Source organism: Heptranchias perlo, chromosome 1 (assembly GCF_035084215.1).
Source record: "Heptranchias perlo isolate sHepPer1 chromosome 1, sHepPer1.hap1, whole genome shotgun sequence".
Classification (NCBI taxonomy): Eukaryota; Metazoa; Chordata; class Chondrichthyes; order Hexanchiformes; family Hexanchidae; genus Heptranchias; species Heptranchias perlo.
Window position 1 is genome coordinate 121,116,173 of NC_090325.1, and position 15,888 is coordinate 121,132,060.

At 41.5% G+C, this 15,888-nt stretch overlaps 1 protein-coding gene across 3 annotated transcripts in view; it reads right to left on the bottom strand.

Annotated features, from left to right (window-relative positions):
• fras1 (Fraser extracellular matrix complex subunit 1) overlaps nucleotides 1–15,888 on the bottom strand; it is a 451,223-nt gene that overhangs the window by 60,152 nt on the left and 375,183 nt on the right. For all 3 annotated transcript variants that reach the window (XM_067990719.1, XM_067990709.1, XM_067990729.1), the window contains 8 exons: nucleotides 15,470–15,589; nucleotides 13,867–14,046; nucleotides 12,380–12,504; nucleotides 9,724–9,864; nucleotides 8,120–8,347; nucleotides 6,414–6,527; nucleotides 2,806–2,956; nucleotides 1,272–1,431 (listed from right to left, as the gene is read on the bottom strand). In XM_067990719.1, the coding sequence (XP_067846820.1) occupies nucleotides 1,272–1,431; nucleotides 2,806–2,956; nucleotides 6,414–6,527; nucleotides 8,120–8,347; nucleotides 9,724–9,864; nucleotides 12,380–12,504; nucleotides 13,867–14,046; nucleotides 15,470–15,589 (1,219 nt within the window). The remainder of the gene's footprint in view (nucleotides 1–1,271; nucleotides 1,432–2,805; nucleotides 2,957–6,413; nucleotides 6,528–8,119; nucleotides 8,348–9,723; nucleotides 9,865–12,379; nucleotides 12,505–13,866; nucleotides 14,047–15,469; nucleotides 15,590–15,888) is intronic.

Below are 15,888 nucleotides of genomic sequence, written 5' to 3' on the forward strand. Positions count from 1 at the left end.
TAATAAAGCTGGATCCAGCAAGTCCAAATTGAGATATGATGGGACATTTTCCTGGTCTGTGCCCAGGTGCACTGGATCACCTGGGAGCAGTGAATATTATAAAATCGGGTGGGTCAGAGTGCATGCTTGTGAAGGAACCTGCCTCATTTTCTTCCATTTAAATTAGTAGAGGAAAATCAGGCAGGTGCCTTAACAGGTGTGCACTCCGCCCCACCTGATTTTCCAATATTCCCTGTGCTGTGGGTCCCAGTGCGTTTGAGCGCAGTCCCAGGAAAATCTCCACTGTGAAATCCCAAAATGGAGATCCAGAGGGTAAGAGGGGATATTACCTAGAGAAAGAAAGAAAAAGGGATGGGGCAATACAAAAGGAGGCCACCCCAAGTCCTCAATCAAAGGGAATGAATAAGGGATATCAGTCTTGTATATCCCGTATATGTTTGCTTTCCTCTTTTATTTCCTCCTGGTTGGGTATCAGGATCTTGGCTCTTGTGAAGATTTGCTTGAGTTGAGTGAACCCCTTGGTTATCGGGGTTTTTAGGCTGGATTTTCCTTTGGTATTCCATCCAAAATGGCAGGATAGCAACCTCAATTTTCCTCTTCTCACCCCTGCCAGGACAGCCACTGGCCATTCTTTCCCCACCTGCCACATGTAAATGCTGATGAGGAGGCAGAGCATGGCTAGCCATCAGATTTTCCTTCTTACTGCCACAGTATCTGCCATCTCCAGGGACTTTCAGAAGAGTGGTGGTAGTCCCTGGGGTAGTGGTGGTAAGGCCTCCATGTCGTTGAATGGAGGGAGATGGGCTACCTGTGCTCTCTCCTCCCTCCACATAGACCCCAACCAACTACCTTTATAGGCCTCAGAGTCTTTAGGGCTTTTTCACCCCTTTAAATCCTCTCTGCCTCTTCAGGTGCTGTAGTAGTGGTCTCTCTGCAACATCACCTCAATTTTCCTCACTTGCTGTGGCAGGCTCCCTTTTGGTGGTGTGATCCCATCAGGAAGCACCCTGCATACCCAATGAGCCCTGACCCAGGAAAATTGAGAAGTGACAAGTGGAAATCCCAGTAAAACGGGCGCAGCCTCAATGAATTTCTTGGCCTCAAGGTTTGTGTATTTGGCTAAAGAAAGAACTTGCATTGATATAACGCCTCGCACGACTTCAGAACGTCCCAACGCGCTTCACAGCTAATGTGGCACTTTTGAAGTGTATTCACTTTTGTAATGCTGGGAGAAGACATAAATAAAATAACAGTGTATAAAGGATGCCTACCTGGTGTGTTCAAAGCTGATGAGAGACCACTGGATATGGAACACATTATCACTGACGATATTAGGTTTGCTGTCTTTTACCAAAAATTTGAACGTGTCCATGGTCTTTTGAATCTTGTCTTCATTTAAAATGTAGCAGACCAAACCCAAGTTAATATCCTCTACAATAAACAAATTTGTACAGGGCAAGTTACACATGAAATATACATAACGAAAGTTTTGTCCTTCACTGGTTCTCAAAACTACCGATGAAAGTCATTACATTTGCACAATACTTAATGGTGCATCAACTATTTGAAAAAGGTCTGTTATTTGCACGGGCTTTTCCGGTGCACTTCTGGCAGAAGACCATTGGGTGTACAGCAGAAGGCCCGGGATTTAGGCCAGGACTTTCCGGGAAGAACAGAAGGGTTAGAGAGATAGGTTCCCTGGGGACACAGCCCAGCCACAACATGCGGTGTCGGACTCGCAGATTTTCAGTTCTGAAGTGCTTAGCAAACCTTGACGTAATAATGTATGTTGTATTGAAACACATCATCACATCGTGTGACAAATATCATACACGATTCTTCTGACTCTCCACCCCAAACAAAGCAAGACTTGATAAATCATTTTTTCATTAAGACACCAGTCCTTTAATTCTTGATGTGTTGCTTGTGAGTCGTTTTCTGCTGATATTTGTGTCACATCGACACCAAATTAACAGATAAATTGATTTAAGAAAAGGTTGAAGGAAAGTGGGATAAAGGGATATGGGAACAGAGAAGGCCAGCACCTATAAAAGGTTCTCTTTTCCGGCTTCAATATGCTGACAGAAAGTAATTTTGCAGAGTTTCACTGGCCTCAGTGCTGAGCAGCAGGGGTGTGGCTGAAGTAGGCACTAACAGGGCTTCTGCCTGTCAGGTTGACACTACGTCTGGCCCATCTAACCCCTCCTGCCGCCCCTCAAATGACCAAAGGTGTCCCAGAAAGTGAGAAAGACTAGGCACCAACTTAAGATAATCACAAAAAGAATTAAAGGGAAGGTTAGAAAAATATTCTTTACAGTGTGGGTTAGAATGTGGAATTCTTTGCCACAAATCATTGGAGCAGAGTCCATAAGATCTTTTAAATGGGACTTGGATAGTTTTTTGGAAAAGAAGAATATTAAAAGAGTATGGTGAGTGAGCATGTGAGAGGATTAGACTAGATGGCTTGTAGTGCAGACTTGATGGGTGGAATAGCCTGTTTCTGTGCTGAAGCATTCTGTGACCTAGATTTTCTGCTGACCCTTAAGAAGTCTACAGAAGTGCTGTTCGACGTGCACTTCTACCCACCCAATGGCCACCTTGCTGACTCCAACAGATTTCCCAGGGCAAAGCCCCCAAACTCCCTCCCACAAACAAACCATGTAGAAGACTACCTTAAGATGAATACATCATGACAGTTGCAAGTATAAACAATCAACTTTGTATGGTACTGTGTCGCGCTATTATCTTAAGCAGCCAACTCTGTTTGTATATGAGGATAGGCAGAAAAAATGCACAAGAACACACCTTGTGTGAATGTTGTTAGAGGGATTCCAGGCCTCAGCTTGCTCTCCAGGCGCCCATGCTTGGGTTCTGTGGTAATCTCATAAACCAACTGTTTGTCTTCAGTGTCAGGATCCATGGTCAATAATTCCCTCTTAGTGATCAGGTTGATGGCCTGAATTGGAGGGATCACCATTACACAGCATTAATATAATGTATATGAATTATACAAATCTTGGTATGAAAAGGTATATTAATCTAGGTACATTAGTGCAAATAAATCAGTGTACAATAATTTACATGAGTTGTGTTTCCTGTGAGTTTCCTCGGTGTTCCTCCTGCTCTGATGCAATAACTTCGGCGGAAGATCAGCAGAAAGTCCGTTTACACACGTATACAGGATTTCCGCTGAACTTGGTGGCGAAGTTGCGGGGGAAGAACAGGAGATGCTCCAAGAAAATTCCCGGTGTATGTGTTTAGAGCAATGGGCATATAATTAGAATTCTTCCTGCAGCAAACATTTATGTCCCAGGAATTCCATTTTTTATGAATATATACATGTGGTTAAAATAGAAAACATAGCCGAACTAGAAATGTGGAATAAAACCATTTCAAAATAAGTTTATATTATAAAGTTATCAAGAGAAGAAATTTAAAGGAGATATAAGTTTTTGCTGTCAATATTATTCAAATCATTTTTGGATTTGGGAGATCATGACTGTGATCCCCTAAGCTAGGAATTCCTTATTTTAATAATTACTTATTTTAATAATTTTTGGTCATTAAAACAAAGATTTTGCTTAAAACAAAAATTAAAACTTAAAAAAAAACTTTTTCCTCCAATCTCTTTTATTTAACTTGATTATTTTTTACCCTCTCTTTTTTTTCACTGTCTATATCTGTTTTTACAAATGAGTTTAATGTTGTACCTTTCACTTCCTGGATTTTACATTCTAAGCTTACAGAAACAGTGATCGTAGTGTGTCAAAAAATGCTGCAATCTGATTAGTCGAGGGGAGAGATCTATCCTCTTGCTTCTCCCATGGGTCCGAGCTTCTCTGGAGCTAACGCTGGGCTCTTCTCCGCTTCCTAGTAGAGGAAGTGCCCGCAGTAAAGACTGCAGTAAGTTAGTGTGTTAGTATAAATCTATGGAGCGGCGAGCACTGTTGGTTCGTCACTCCGAGCAATTTCTGGGCCAGTACAATCAAAATTCAATCCTATTGTTTTTAGTGTGTAAGGGCTGTCAAGCAGTTAAAAAAATTAATCTCGCAATTAAAATGTGTAATCTCTGTTAATCTTGTTTTTAATCGCATTCATCACATTCAAGTTCATTTTATTACTGATGCTATTATTATTGATGCTTTTATCATTCAAAAAAAACACAGCATAAAATCTCTGTTTTCCTATTTCTGAATTCATATTATTGGTCCCTTTTTATAGTTTTGTATTTATTTACATTGAATTATACAATGGTTCAAATGTGGTTACCCAAAGTTATTTGCGAATTAAACATATAACATTACGCCATGCAAAACAGAATGTGAGTGTATGTAGCTGTAGCAGGTCAGGCTGCAGTCAGAACCCTAGGTTTATTTGATTTGGCAAGTGAATTAACAAATTGGAGCCAGCAGAACCAGTATGTCCTTGGCGAGAGGGAGCTGAAATATGTCATTTAAGATTGCGTTATGTCCAAGAAAGAGACACGTAGAAGGTGCAAGTTACCCTAATTGTAAAAACCAGTATTTAAAAAGTTTAAACCGTCTTACGTACACACCGAGCTTGGAACTTTTCAATTGTTGAAAGTTTATTTTAAGCTTACTTGGTCTGCTGCAGCTCTAAAGAAAATGGAAATCGGGGCTGGGAGACAATCATATATTAGAATCCGCCAATCAGAGACAAATTAAAGACATTTGGATAGATTGGAATAAATGTAGGGATAATTATATTTTGATTACGATTAAGGGTGCCCTCGGATGGTAACGAAAGAGCACTTCCTAAATTCCTGTTGTCGTGACACTTTTTTGGCTACACTTTTCCATCAATTTTTGTCATTATAAATTCCTATGTTCACATTTCCCGTTCAATTTTCCTATTTGATGTCACAGTGCAATTGTACACTGTGGCCACTGGGTGGCTCTTTGAAGCAAATTTTTCAGCTCCGTGTCCCAGCTTCACTGATGTCATTTTTTTTCACCTGATGTTTGGGTTTTACTCTTATTACTCTCTACAGATTTGTTTCTCGTCCCCTATACTTTTCCTGGCTTATTAATGCCCCTGGACTCCCGTTTCCTTCTTCTCCTGCTAGTGAGCTTTCATGCACCTTTCCCTTTCGTGCATGTAATTACTTTAATACAGATGGACAAATTAAACCTTATCCTGTTAAATAAACTGGATCTCTGTAATGTTAGCATAACAGATATTATGTGCCAAGCAATTCAACAGGACATATAAAGATTATTTAGGAAACATAGTTATTGGACTGGACAGTGACATCATTTATAAATACTTTTCAGCAGCAAAATAATTTATTTGGGTGGAATGGTAAACTACATGTTTCTGTCTGATCCTGCAATTAAGTCCGAAAATTAATAAGTTTTTCCAAGTCCAGCACAGAGAAATACAAGTTATGATCATTCCTTATTTATCTTTGTACCTCATATATTATTTTTTATCTGTTTACTCCTATCAATTACTTCAAATCTTATTCACCTTTAAGTATATATGCAACAGGTACCCAGTAAATTGCCATTCAGCAAACCAAAAAGACTGTTTACTCTCATCATTACATAACACTAAGCAAAATCTTAGGGCTTTTACCAGGAGAAATGAGAGACCTCCACCTCCAAGAGTCTCTAGATGCAAACAGCAGACCATCAAAGCTAAACAAAGCCTCTATTTATAGAACAATTAGTTTTCCCCTTCTTGAAAATGGATTTTGTACATAGAATGGTTAATTACATTATGTTCCAAACATAACAGAACTCCACCACTTCACCTGGTATTTATTAGTAAATAGCACTCTCCATATAACATCCGGGATGAATGTGCATTTTAAAAAACATCCAAACGTGTTTAATGCCGAAGATAACTGGGATTAATTGACAGCTGTATTTTACATGCATTATTATAAGTGGGGAAGATATTATAATACCGACAATGTCTTCATGTGAAAAGGTTTTAAACAGGAATGTCGCAGAAGTGATTAAAAAGCTGAGCAGCATCCATGATAAGGTAGAAAGTATGTGGTCTGAGGAAGAAACTGGCTTCATGGGCTAGATCACCCTTTTTTGTTCCATGCCATCTTATTTTCTTTTCGCTTTCAAAAGACAGCACTAGGTACACCATAAGCGTTAATTTATGTTTCTGTAGCCATTGTACCATTCTTGGTGTTGTACCAAAAATACCATATTTTTTAAAGAAAAAATACTAGTTTGAATTTAACACGACAACCAATGCCCAATCACTCTTTTACTGCACCAGAAGTCACATCAGGTGATTATTTTCATATTTAAATATTGCCTCAAACGAACATAAATTGCAAAATTTGCAATGCAAAGCACAGGTGTGAATCGTTGTACAAATAGAACTTTTAATCCTTGTACTTGTGCTGGAAATGCAGGAAATGGAATTACTTTACTATCCATGTACTCCAGCCACTGTAGTCCCAGGTTGGTAACAATTCTTGGTGTCCCATCATCCACAGGCAGAATATCAATCTTAAACTTCTGGGGGGCAGCTGTCACAATCTGGTTTCAAATGATCAGAAACAAAATGATGTACGTAGTTAGCAACAACTGCAAATTGTACAAATATGTCACACAGTCACACTACAGGTACATTAAATAGGTACGCAGCTCTACCTCTCCACCACCTCTCTCGACCCTTCCATTGCCTCTGTGCTGTCAGACTGCTTGCCCGATATCCAGGCCAAGATTCTCCTCCGTGATCCCGCCCAAAATGGGCAGATCCGCTGTAGCATCGCTGGGGTTTTGGGTTCCCTCTTGGCGGGGGAATCCCACCAGGACTGCCGTATGCGTATTAGTTGAACCCTGACCCAGGAAACTGCAACAAGGTTTATTTTTTATGGGGAGTCTGGGTACCTCTCCCAGCATCTGTCTGGTTTGATGCCCTCAGCTGAGAGGCAGGCCGACAGGATGCTCCCAGGCTGCTGCTGATTCCCTTATAGCCAACTACCAGGAGGTACCAATAGCCCCCAGCCCCCACCCCCCCAGTCTTCATTTTGAAATTTAGTGGCACCTTTGAAATGATAGCAACATCAATAAATAAATAAAAAGTTGAGTGTATAAGTGTATTGAAAGGTATATGTGGCTCTCTGATGCAGCTGTGGATAAATGTGCTGTACATGTCTCTCAACCTCAGTCCCCAGTCTTTGTTCAGTTAATGGCCTGAAAGTTCTTGGCTGAAAAATCAGTCTGATCGCTTCCATTGACCTCCGCTGGAAGCGCACGTGGGATTGCTGGATAAGGGCAGATGAAGCTCACTTGTGACACTCCCTGATCTTGAACAGCCTGTCAATAATCTGGGGTGAAATTCGAATTTGGCAGTAGTGCAAAACAAGCGATAGCGAATTGGTGGCTCATTTTGCAGCCCGCCCGAGATTCTTATCTATTGAAGTCAATTGAGTAGAATGGGCCTATGCATTGAGTAGAATGGGCCTATACTCTCTGGAGTTTGGAAGAATGAGAGCTGAGCTCATTGAAACATAAAAGGTTCTGAGGGGGTTTGACAGGGTAGATACTGAGAGATTGTTTCCCATGGCTGGAGAGTCTAGAACTAGGGGGCCTAGTCTCAGGATAATGGGTTGGCCATTTAGGACTGAGATGAAGAGAAATTTCTTCACTCAGAGGATCGTGAATCTTTGGAATTCTCTACCCCTAAGGGCTGTGGATGCTGAGTCATTGAATATGCTCAAGGCTGAGATCGTTGGATTTTTGGACTGTCGGGGAATCAAGGGATATGGGGATAAGGTGGGAAAGTGGAGTTGAGGTCAAAGATCAGCTATGATCTTATTGAATGGGGGAGGAGGCTCGTGGGGCCGTATGGTCTATTCCTGCTCCTATTTCTTACGCTCTTAATGGAAAAAAAATGGGCGGGGTGTAAAACAGGAGGCTGATTCGCTATTGCCCTGTTGTGTGCTACCACTGAGGTCGAATTTCACCCCCTCAGTGTCCAGCCCCACACATATGAAAAATTGGAAGGGGAAGAAAAAGTATCAGAAGCTCAAACCCTCAATGCTAAAATTGGGGTTTCCGCAATGTTTCTTTTTTTGAAAGTAACACCTGTTTCATTAGACTAACCATTTCAGATAAGGACTCACCTCCTTCCCTGCCTCTTCAACGATGAAGAAAGGATTGGTCCCATCAGACACAGCAAAAGCAAAGCGATCTTTCAGAGAGTTACTACCATCGTGATTGTAGCTGATGTGGTTCTGATAAATGTCATCCATTGTGAAGGTGTTGGTTTGACGATAATGGTGACCATTATTGGTACGTTCGATTGTCCCATGGCGTGGTGGTTGTACAATGGTAAAGGTCAAAGATTCAGCCTATGGTATCAGAGTTTATAGGATTAACTAGACATTCAGATTACAGTTCAGATTTATTAATTCAAAATATCACATTAACATAAGGGATTATTTAGAACTTCGCTGCCTAAGAGGTAGCCCAGTGGAGTGGATCACTGCCCCCCCAAAACCCCCATGTCCCTTACAACAGTGACTACACTTCAAGAAGTACTTCATTGGCTGTAAAGCACTTTGGGGCATCCTGAGGTCATGAAAGGTGCTATATAAATGCTAGTCTTTCTATTATTTCTGTTTCTTTAGTACCTGCCTTATTTTTGTTCCATTGAAATCAATGGAATGGAAATCGGGTGGGTTCAATAAAAGGTGGGTGATTAGCCCAGACAGGTTACCGCCCAGGTGGCAAAGTTGGAAATGGCCCCCTTCTCGTCAGACAGAATTGCTCTTTAACCATCACATATGAGGGCGGATCTTCCTGTTCCTGCACCTGGGTGTAATGGGAGCAGCACATAGGGGAAAACTGGATGGAGAGGGTTCGAGTTGGCCCATCTAATCTTCCATCCATTGATTCATGGACGGAGAATCAGGTGGGCTCCCTTACGGGCTCATGACCTTCCAGCCCAATTTTCGTCTACATGCTGCTCCCAGGTGATCCAATAGGCCCAGCTGCAGGAACAGGAAAATTTGCCGCATAACACCGGCATTGACATGTTGGGCCGAATGGCCTGTTTCTGTCCTGTAAAATTCTGCGTAATGTTCTCAATATAAAAGCACACTATGAAATCAATTTCATTACTAAGTATTGTGGGAGACAGAAAAACGGAAAACAGGAGATAGTCCTCAGTAACAACAAAACCAGCTTTGATACCAACCCGGAGACACAAATAAATGAAAAGAACGCTTTAACTGCAAAAATAAGAAATAGTAGAAAAATATTAGCATTATTAAATATGGGGTAAAGTAAGTTATATAATGAAAAGAAAAACAATGCTTTAGTTTGCATTTAATGAAGAATCTTCTCGAGTACCATCGACTCCTGAATAAAACAGAAAAACATTCAAAGTGTGATTGCCCCTCACAGACTATGAATGGACAGAAATTCCACCTTTAAATGTCAGTGCGTCCCATTCTGCTTAATGTTGCTCCCACAATATTACAAAATGGAAACATATCGCAGTCTCAAAAGCACAAAAGATCTTTCAAACTACGTGGGAAGAGGATTGTTTTTCATTCACCCCTTACCTGTACCATTAATGGGTGGTTGTTGTCGGTTACATGCTAGGCAACAAACATATTCTGCTCTGTGAAAAAAAAATCTGTGAACAAAAGTAGACTGGAGGCACAGCAAAGTTATACCTCAACAGAGATAAAGTCAGAGTAAGGTTGTACTGAAAACTCACTTCAGTGTCTGCATCAGTGGCCTTCAGCTCAAATTCAGTGATAGTCTTTCTCACTCCCTCCTGCACTCGCATTCCAGGGATCTGTACCACAGGCAGTGCATCATCCACAGGGCGAATAGTGATGTAAAATGTTTGAGACACCTGATTTAATGAAGAAATCAAGACAACGTTCTCTTTAGTAAAGAATTGCAGTAACTTGGGCAGCTCTTAACATCATCTTTGTAACCACTCAAATATTTTCTACATAAATGGTTGTAGAAGTTAATAAAGCAACATAAAGATTTATATGGGCCATTCAATTAGCTTTACAGGTAAAGGGTAAAAATTGCCAAGGATTACATTTACTGGATATTTTTTAGAAAACAGTTGTATTATTATTCATGAACATTTGCAGCTGTGGCTTTGGACATTAAAAATGTACTGATATATTTCATTTTAGTCTAAAAAAAGACAGATATTTCTCATGGTTTATAAAATAATTATAATTTCACCAAATTAGAAATATGAATACCTGCAAATGATGGCCATTGTTAAACCTTATACATCTGGCCTGATTTTACTAAAAGTAGTTTTATATCAGAGTGCAGCTGATATCAAGGAGGGGAACAACATGAGTCGGTATTATCGGTGCAGAGCCTCGCCCGCCGCAACGAGTATCGAAATTTAAGGTGCGTGCTGCTCATGGTTTTACAATTTTTAAAATTAGTAATCAGACAATTATGGGCAGTGTGTGCCCGATTGCGCAGGAGAGGTTCCCCTCCAGCAACGTGGACTCAGAAAATTATCCTCTGGAAGTGCAGATCTTCCTCCTCAACTGCGCTCCTCATTGTAAGCAACGGACTTGCAGATAATCAACAGTATTCTGCTGTCAAATAAAGCGCAACTAGCCATTCAAGCTAAATATATGGAGATAGCTCATGTTTCAACAGATCAGTTGAGTTGAATGCTGCAGGACCCCGACTGCATGTATATGAGGCCTGGGCCTCAAAATGGCTCAGGCCTCATGGCGGTTACAAGTTAAAGTTGCCAAAAGTTAAAATCGGCCTAATTTTTCTTGTGTTTTTTCCTGTTCTCCATCACTTTCTGTGTCTTTCTGTTATTCATTCACTCTTTTCTCTCTCACTTTGTATGGCTCTCAGACATGCTGTTTTACCAATGAAATCAATTTATATCTCTTAGTTATTTGAAAATCCAGAATAGAGAGCAAGATGGTAACTAACAAAGACTGGGTCAGAGGTGGTCACCAGGATCACACGAGGAGGAGGCTGATGCTGGTGCCCACCAAGAGGTGTTGGAACACACACGAGGAGAGAGAATGGGGAATGAGTGGGGGGCTACAATGTTGGAGGGGGAAGACTGATGGGGACGAGGCCCGAGAGAAAGATGAGAGCACTGGTGCCTAGGACTACCAGGGGGGAGAAGGGGAAAGGTCTATGAGTACCATGGTGTAGTCTGAAAGGACTTCAGGGAGCTGAGGTTTTGGTGAAAGTTGCTGTGATGGTGGTTCTTAACTTTCATCATCCTCCTTGACCTCTATGCAGCCTCCAACATGGTGATCATTCCATCTTCCTCTATTATCTTTATTCTGCAGTCCATCTCCATGTTTTTGATTTGCAAGCAAGCTTCTCCATTTCTGCCTGCACAGATACTTCTAAGGTACTCCTGAGATCTATCCTTGGTCACCTCCTCTTTATCACTTACAAGCTACCTCTTGGTGGTGTCATCTGGAAGCATGGGGTCAGCTTTCACATACATGTTGATGATGCTCAGCTCCATCTCGTTGCCTTCTCCATCTATTGGGAGGCTGTGGCTACACTGCCTCCTGACACCAGGCCTGGATAAGCCAATTTTTTCTCTAACTTAATGCTAGAAAAAACAAATCCATCCTCTTTGGCTCCCACCACCACCTGTTTCTTGGCTATCAACCTCCCACCTGTCAACTCAGGATGAGTCAGGAGGTAGAGAACCATGACATACCGCTCAACTACAGCTGATCTGTTACCAGAACCATTTTCTTACACCTCTGCAACACTGCCCATCTATTCCCCTACCTTTTCACACTGCTGCCAAAACCCTAGTCCATGCTTTCATCACCTTGTGGCTCAAGTTGTCGAATACATTTCTAGAGAACCTCCCTGCCCTCCACAATATACAACTCATTCCAAACAGCCTGTATCCTCACCTGCATGAAGTTCTGCTGTCCCACTATATCCATCCTCCACTGGTTCCCCATGTCCCACTGAATAACTTTAAAATTCTCAAATTCCTCCATGACCTTACCCAACCCAACCTTTGTGGTCTCTTCAACTTTACATCCTTGAAAGCACCTTCTACTTCTCTAATGTCCATCATTGCTGACTTCATGCTCACCTCCAGTCCTCTGGAACATCCTGCCATGTTCCCTTCATCTTGCCACCTCCTCTCCTTTCAAAAACTTTCTGGAAGGCCTTCTCTTTGACTCCCCCACCCTAATCCTCACAGTTATTCTTTTTTCCCCTCCTGCTTGCCATCTGCTGTATACTTACTCCTTCATGATTTGAGAAATCATGCTGCATACAAGGAGCGTTATGGGGATGCAGGTCATTGTAAGCATGCACCAGTCTCAAACTGGTACCTGTAGTGTAACTGCCTCCCTAATTATTAATCTTTACTGTACCTCATTGACACCATCGGACACTGAAAAGGTGAAATCATCGGAATGTTTTTCTTCATCACTAGTGTGGACATATTGAATGCTGCGAGCTGCAAGGTCAGCCTGAGTAAAATCGGTGACCTTTGTTCCTGTTGGAAACAATAAAACAAGAATACAATGCAATGTAGGTTATTCTAAGTGGACTGGTATGAATAACATGAAAGACACCTCTGGAACACTTAAGACGTATTCAGCAGCTTTGCCAATCTAACTGTGATTGTGCATGCAAGGTTGTCCTCATTAACCATGAGTATTGAGTACAAGTTTCAAATGATTAGAATGGGTGTGTGTGAACAATATCTAGCTCACATTTGGTCTTTGTTGCAAGCTGCTGGAATTCTGAATTCTATGACCAGTCCAGAAAGGAAAACAACATTTGGAGCTGGATCATATTTTCACTTGCGTTATTAGCTTCAGCAGCAAGTTTAGCAGTTTGGACCTGGCTCAGTTGCCCAGCCTGGAGTTGAAGAGCCAGAAAGACTTTCTTTGCTTATTGCTAATTACTATAAATACACATTTCTGCTTTTGGTTCTCTACTAAACATTGATTTACTGTACAATCTGTCCTCTAAAAGTAGGGGAGTGACTCATACGTTGATGTAACGTATACATCATAGTTGCAGAGTGACTAAAGCTACAGCAAAATCACAATTTGAGAGAGAAAGACAAACCATAAATGGATGATTTACAAGCTTCTGTTTCAGAACTGCAAAACTAAATGGATATATACTTCTGGAAATGCTCATTTTGCTAAATATGGTTACAATTATTATTACAAAGATAATTACCATCTTAAGATCAGCACTCTAGTAGGGGTAATGGGGGACATCATCATTCCCAAAAAACACAACTGAATTGCTCACATAACCCTGGTATAATAAAAAAAATTGTGGTCAAAATATTCATATGTTCACTCTTTTTAACATTAAATGTTAAACTGTGCCACCTGAGTTAATTGGTCCAGATTGATCGGGGTCAGGAGAGGGGAGGATCGTTGATGAGCTTACTTGTTTGTCTGCAGCCCTCCTTGGGTCTGATGCACTTTTCCGCATCAAGAATTAATCATGTCACAGACACAAGCATGTCCATCTTTGGTGTTGGTTGTCAATTACTCTCCCACCTCCAAAGGAACAGTGAGAGCCGGGGAAGGAGGAAGAACAAGAAAAGGTTTTAAACTTGGAGATTCCACCCCAAATAAGGCCTTGTGTGAACTCTTACTTCAAGCCGGGACTTGTATCTGAAGTCCAGACTAACTCGTGGGCGCACTGTCACCCAATTTAAATAATGCAGGCAGTCTTTCAGGCTGAATATTTATTGCATAGCTAAAACTAGTTCCGACATTTGAGTAGTTTTATTATACTAGTATTTGTTTCAGTATCATGATGTGTGGGCTGTCACTTCTCCAGAGCTAGAAATAACCAAAGAGTTAAGTTAGCTTTGCTCTTTTTTTACCTGGAGAAGCAGCATGCTCAATATGACCCAACTGGGGTTGTTTGGTTAATCTGTACGTGAGTTCGCCAGGCTCACTATCCTGGTCAGTAGCTGACAGCTGAAGTGTTGTTATTTTTTTCACCGTGTTTTCGTCCAGCACTAAACCTTTATTAACCACAACGGATGGTGGAAGCTTATCTTCTGCAAAATGAAAACACAAATAAACGTTAATAAACACGCACATGGATAAAATTAGAGTGGTTACATTACTTAATGTAAATGTGATCAGGAAACATTTGATTTTACTAAGAGATAAAAGGTAGGGCCGATAAATTCACAGGTTGTGATCCTGGCAGTTACACATCTGCCAGCGCCCTCCAGCACGGACCCTGGCCATGGCTGCCGGAAACCTGTGGAGGAGGAGGGGTTATGGTGGGAGATACCCAGATCCCCTCCCCGACCCCAGCCATTAGCGCCTTGCTGATCTGTCCATAAATTGAAAAAAATTCCTCTCTTCGGGGTTCTAGGTCTTGGACCGTTTATTTTTATTCTAGACTCAATACTTATTCCCACATTGCTGAAAGGATAAACTACTGCTGTGAAGATAGCAGAATCAGCAAATGAAATACAAAGGATAGTGGAAATCTGGAACTCTATTCCCCCAAAAAGCTGGAGAGACTGGGGGTCAATTGAAAATTTCAAAACTGCGACTGATAGATTTTTATTAGGCAAGGGTGTTAAGGGTTACCGAACCAAGGCGGGTAAATGGAGTTGAGATACATATCAGCTATGATTATACTGAATGGCGGAACAGGCTCGAGGGGCTGACTAGCCAACTCCTGTTCTTATGTTCGTAAATAGAAAGACAAAACCCAAGATTTCTGGCATGAGTCCCAAAAATTGACAGCCCTTCACAGACGTACTCCCACTGTAACTTCAGCAGGAATCTGCCAGAAGGGTCAGAAATTAGGCCAGTTTCCAGCTGAATATGGGATCTTCCTCAATGGCCTGTTGGGAGGCAAAGCCACCATCCATCCAAAAACGGCCACCGATGCAGGAAGTGAAGGAGCTAGCGGTCAGAATTCCTGACATCGGGACTTCTGGCTTTCCCAGCCTTAAAAGGGACCAAACATAAGGGTGCCAGAAGAATGTGTGTCCCACTGTAGCTATGATTGCGGCCTGAACCCCCAAAGAAACATCCAGAATTTGTTTAATATTTATTTTAGAGTGGCACCCTTACAAAGGGGGCCACGGAGGGGGGGTTGGGGTGGGGCGGGGAAAGAGGGTTATAGTTTCTTTCTGGAGATGTCCTTCCATACCACACCAGCCTGTCAACCTTGCTGGACTTTCCGACATGCTTCCAATGGCAGGTGAACTACATGCCCCCTTTGTGGCACGGAGATATCTATCGACTCCAGAAAGTCCTCTGGGGTCAGTGGCAGAGGTTGCCGGATGGTGTATCCTGGCAATTATGCCTGGATACACCATGGATTTTCGGGCCTTAAAGTATTGTCAATATACGGAACAGCATACACCGGGTAAATGATAAGTTTACAGCTGTGACACTTTGCAATTAAGAATAAAATGAAACAGCCTTTAATAACAAGAATGAGGACACTCTCACCCAACACACTAATGAAGAAGGACTGATCAATTAGTTTATTTCCATCTGTATCGACAACATCAAATTTGAAAGCAAAACTTCCACCAGGCTCCCCCTTTTCATGACTATACTCTACGTATCCTGTAATGCAAAAAAAGCGATTAATGGTAAAAAGAATTGTCATTTGGTGTTTCAGTGTAGTTTTTGCTATTTTATCATTCTTATTTTATCAGTATTTTAAATTAAATTATTGGATGGATAAAAATTGTTCTGAAGTTAGAACACTGTGTAACAGTCTGGGCTCCCTTTCAGGAGACTTGTACAAAAGACTATTCTCATCAAGACCGAAGCACACTCCTATAGAATGGAAGGCCGATATGACAGGAAATAGAAAAGTACAACATCTCAAAACCTCAAGCATCGCAATACCAGCAATCCAC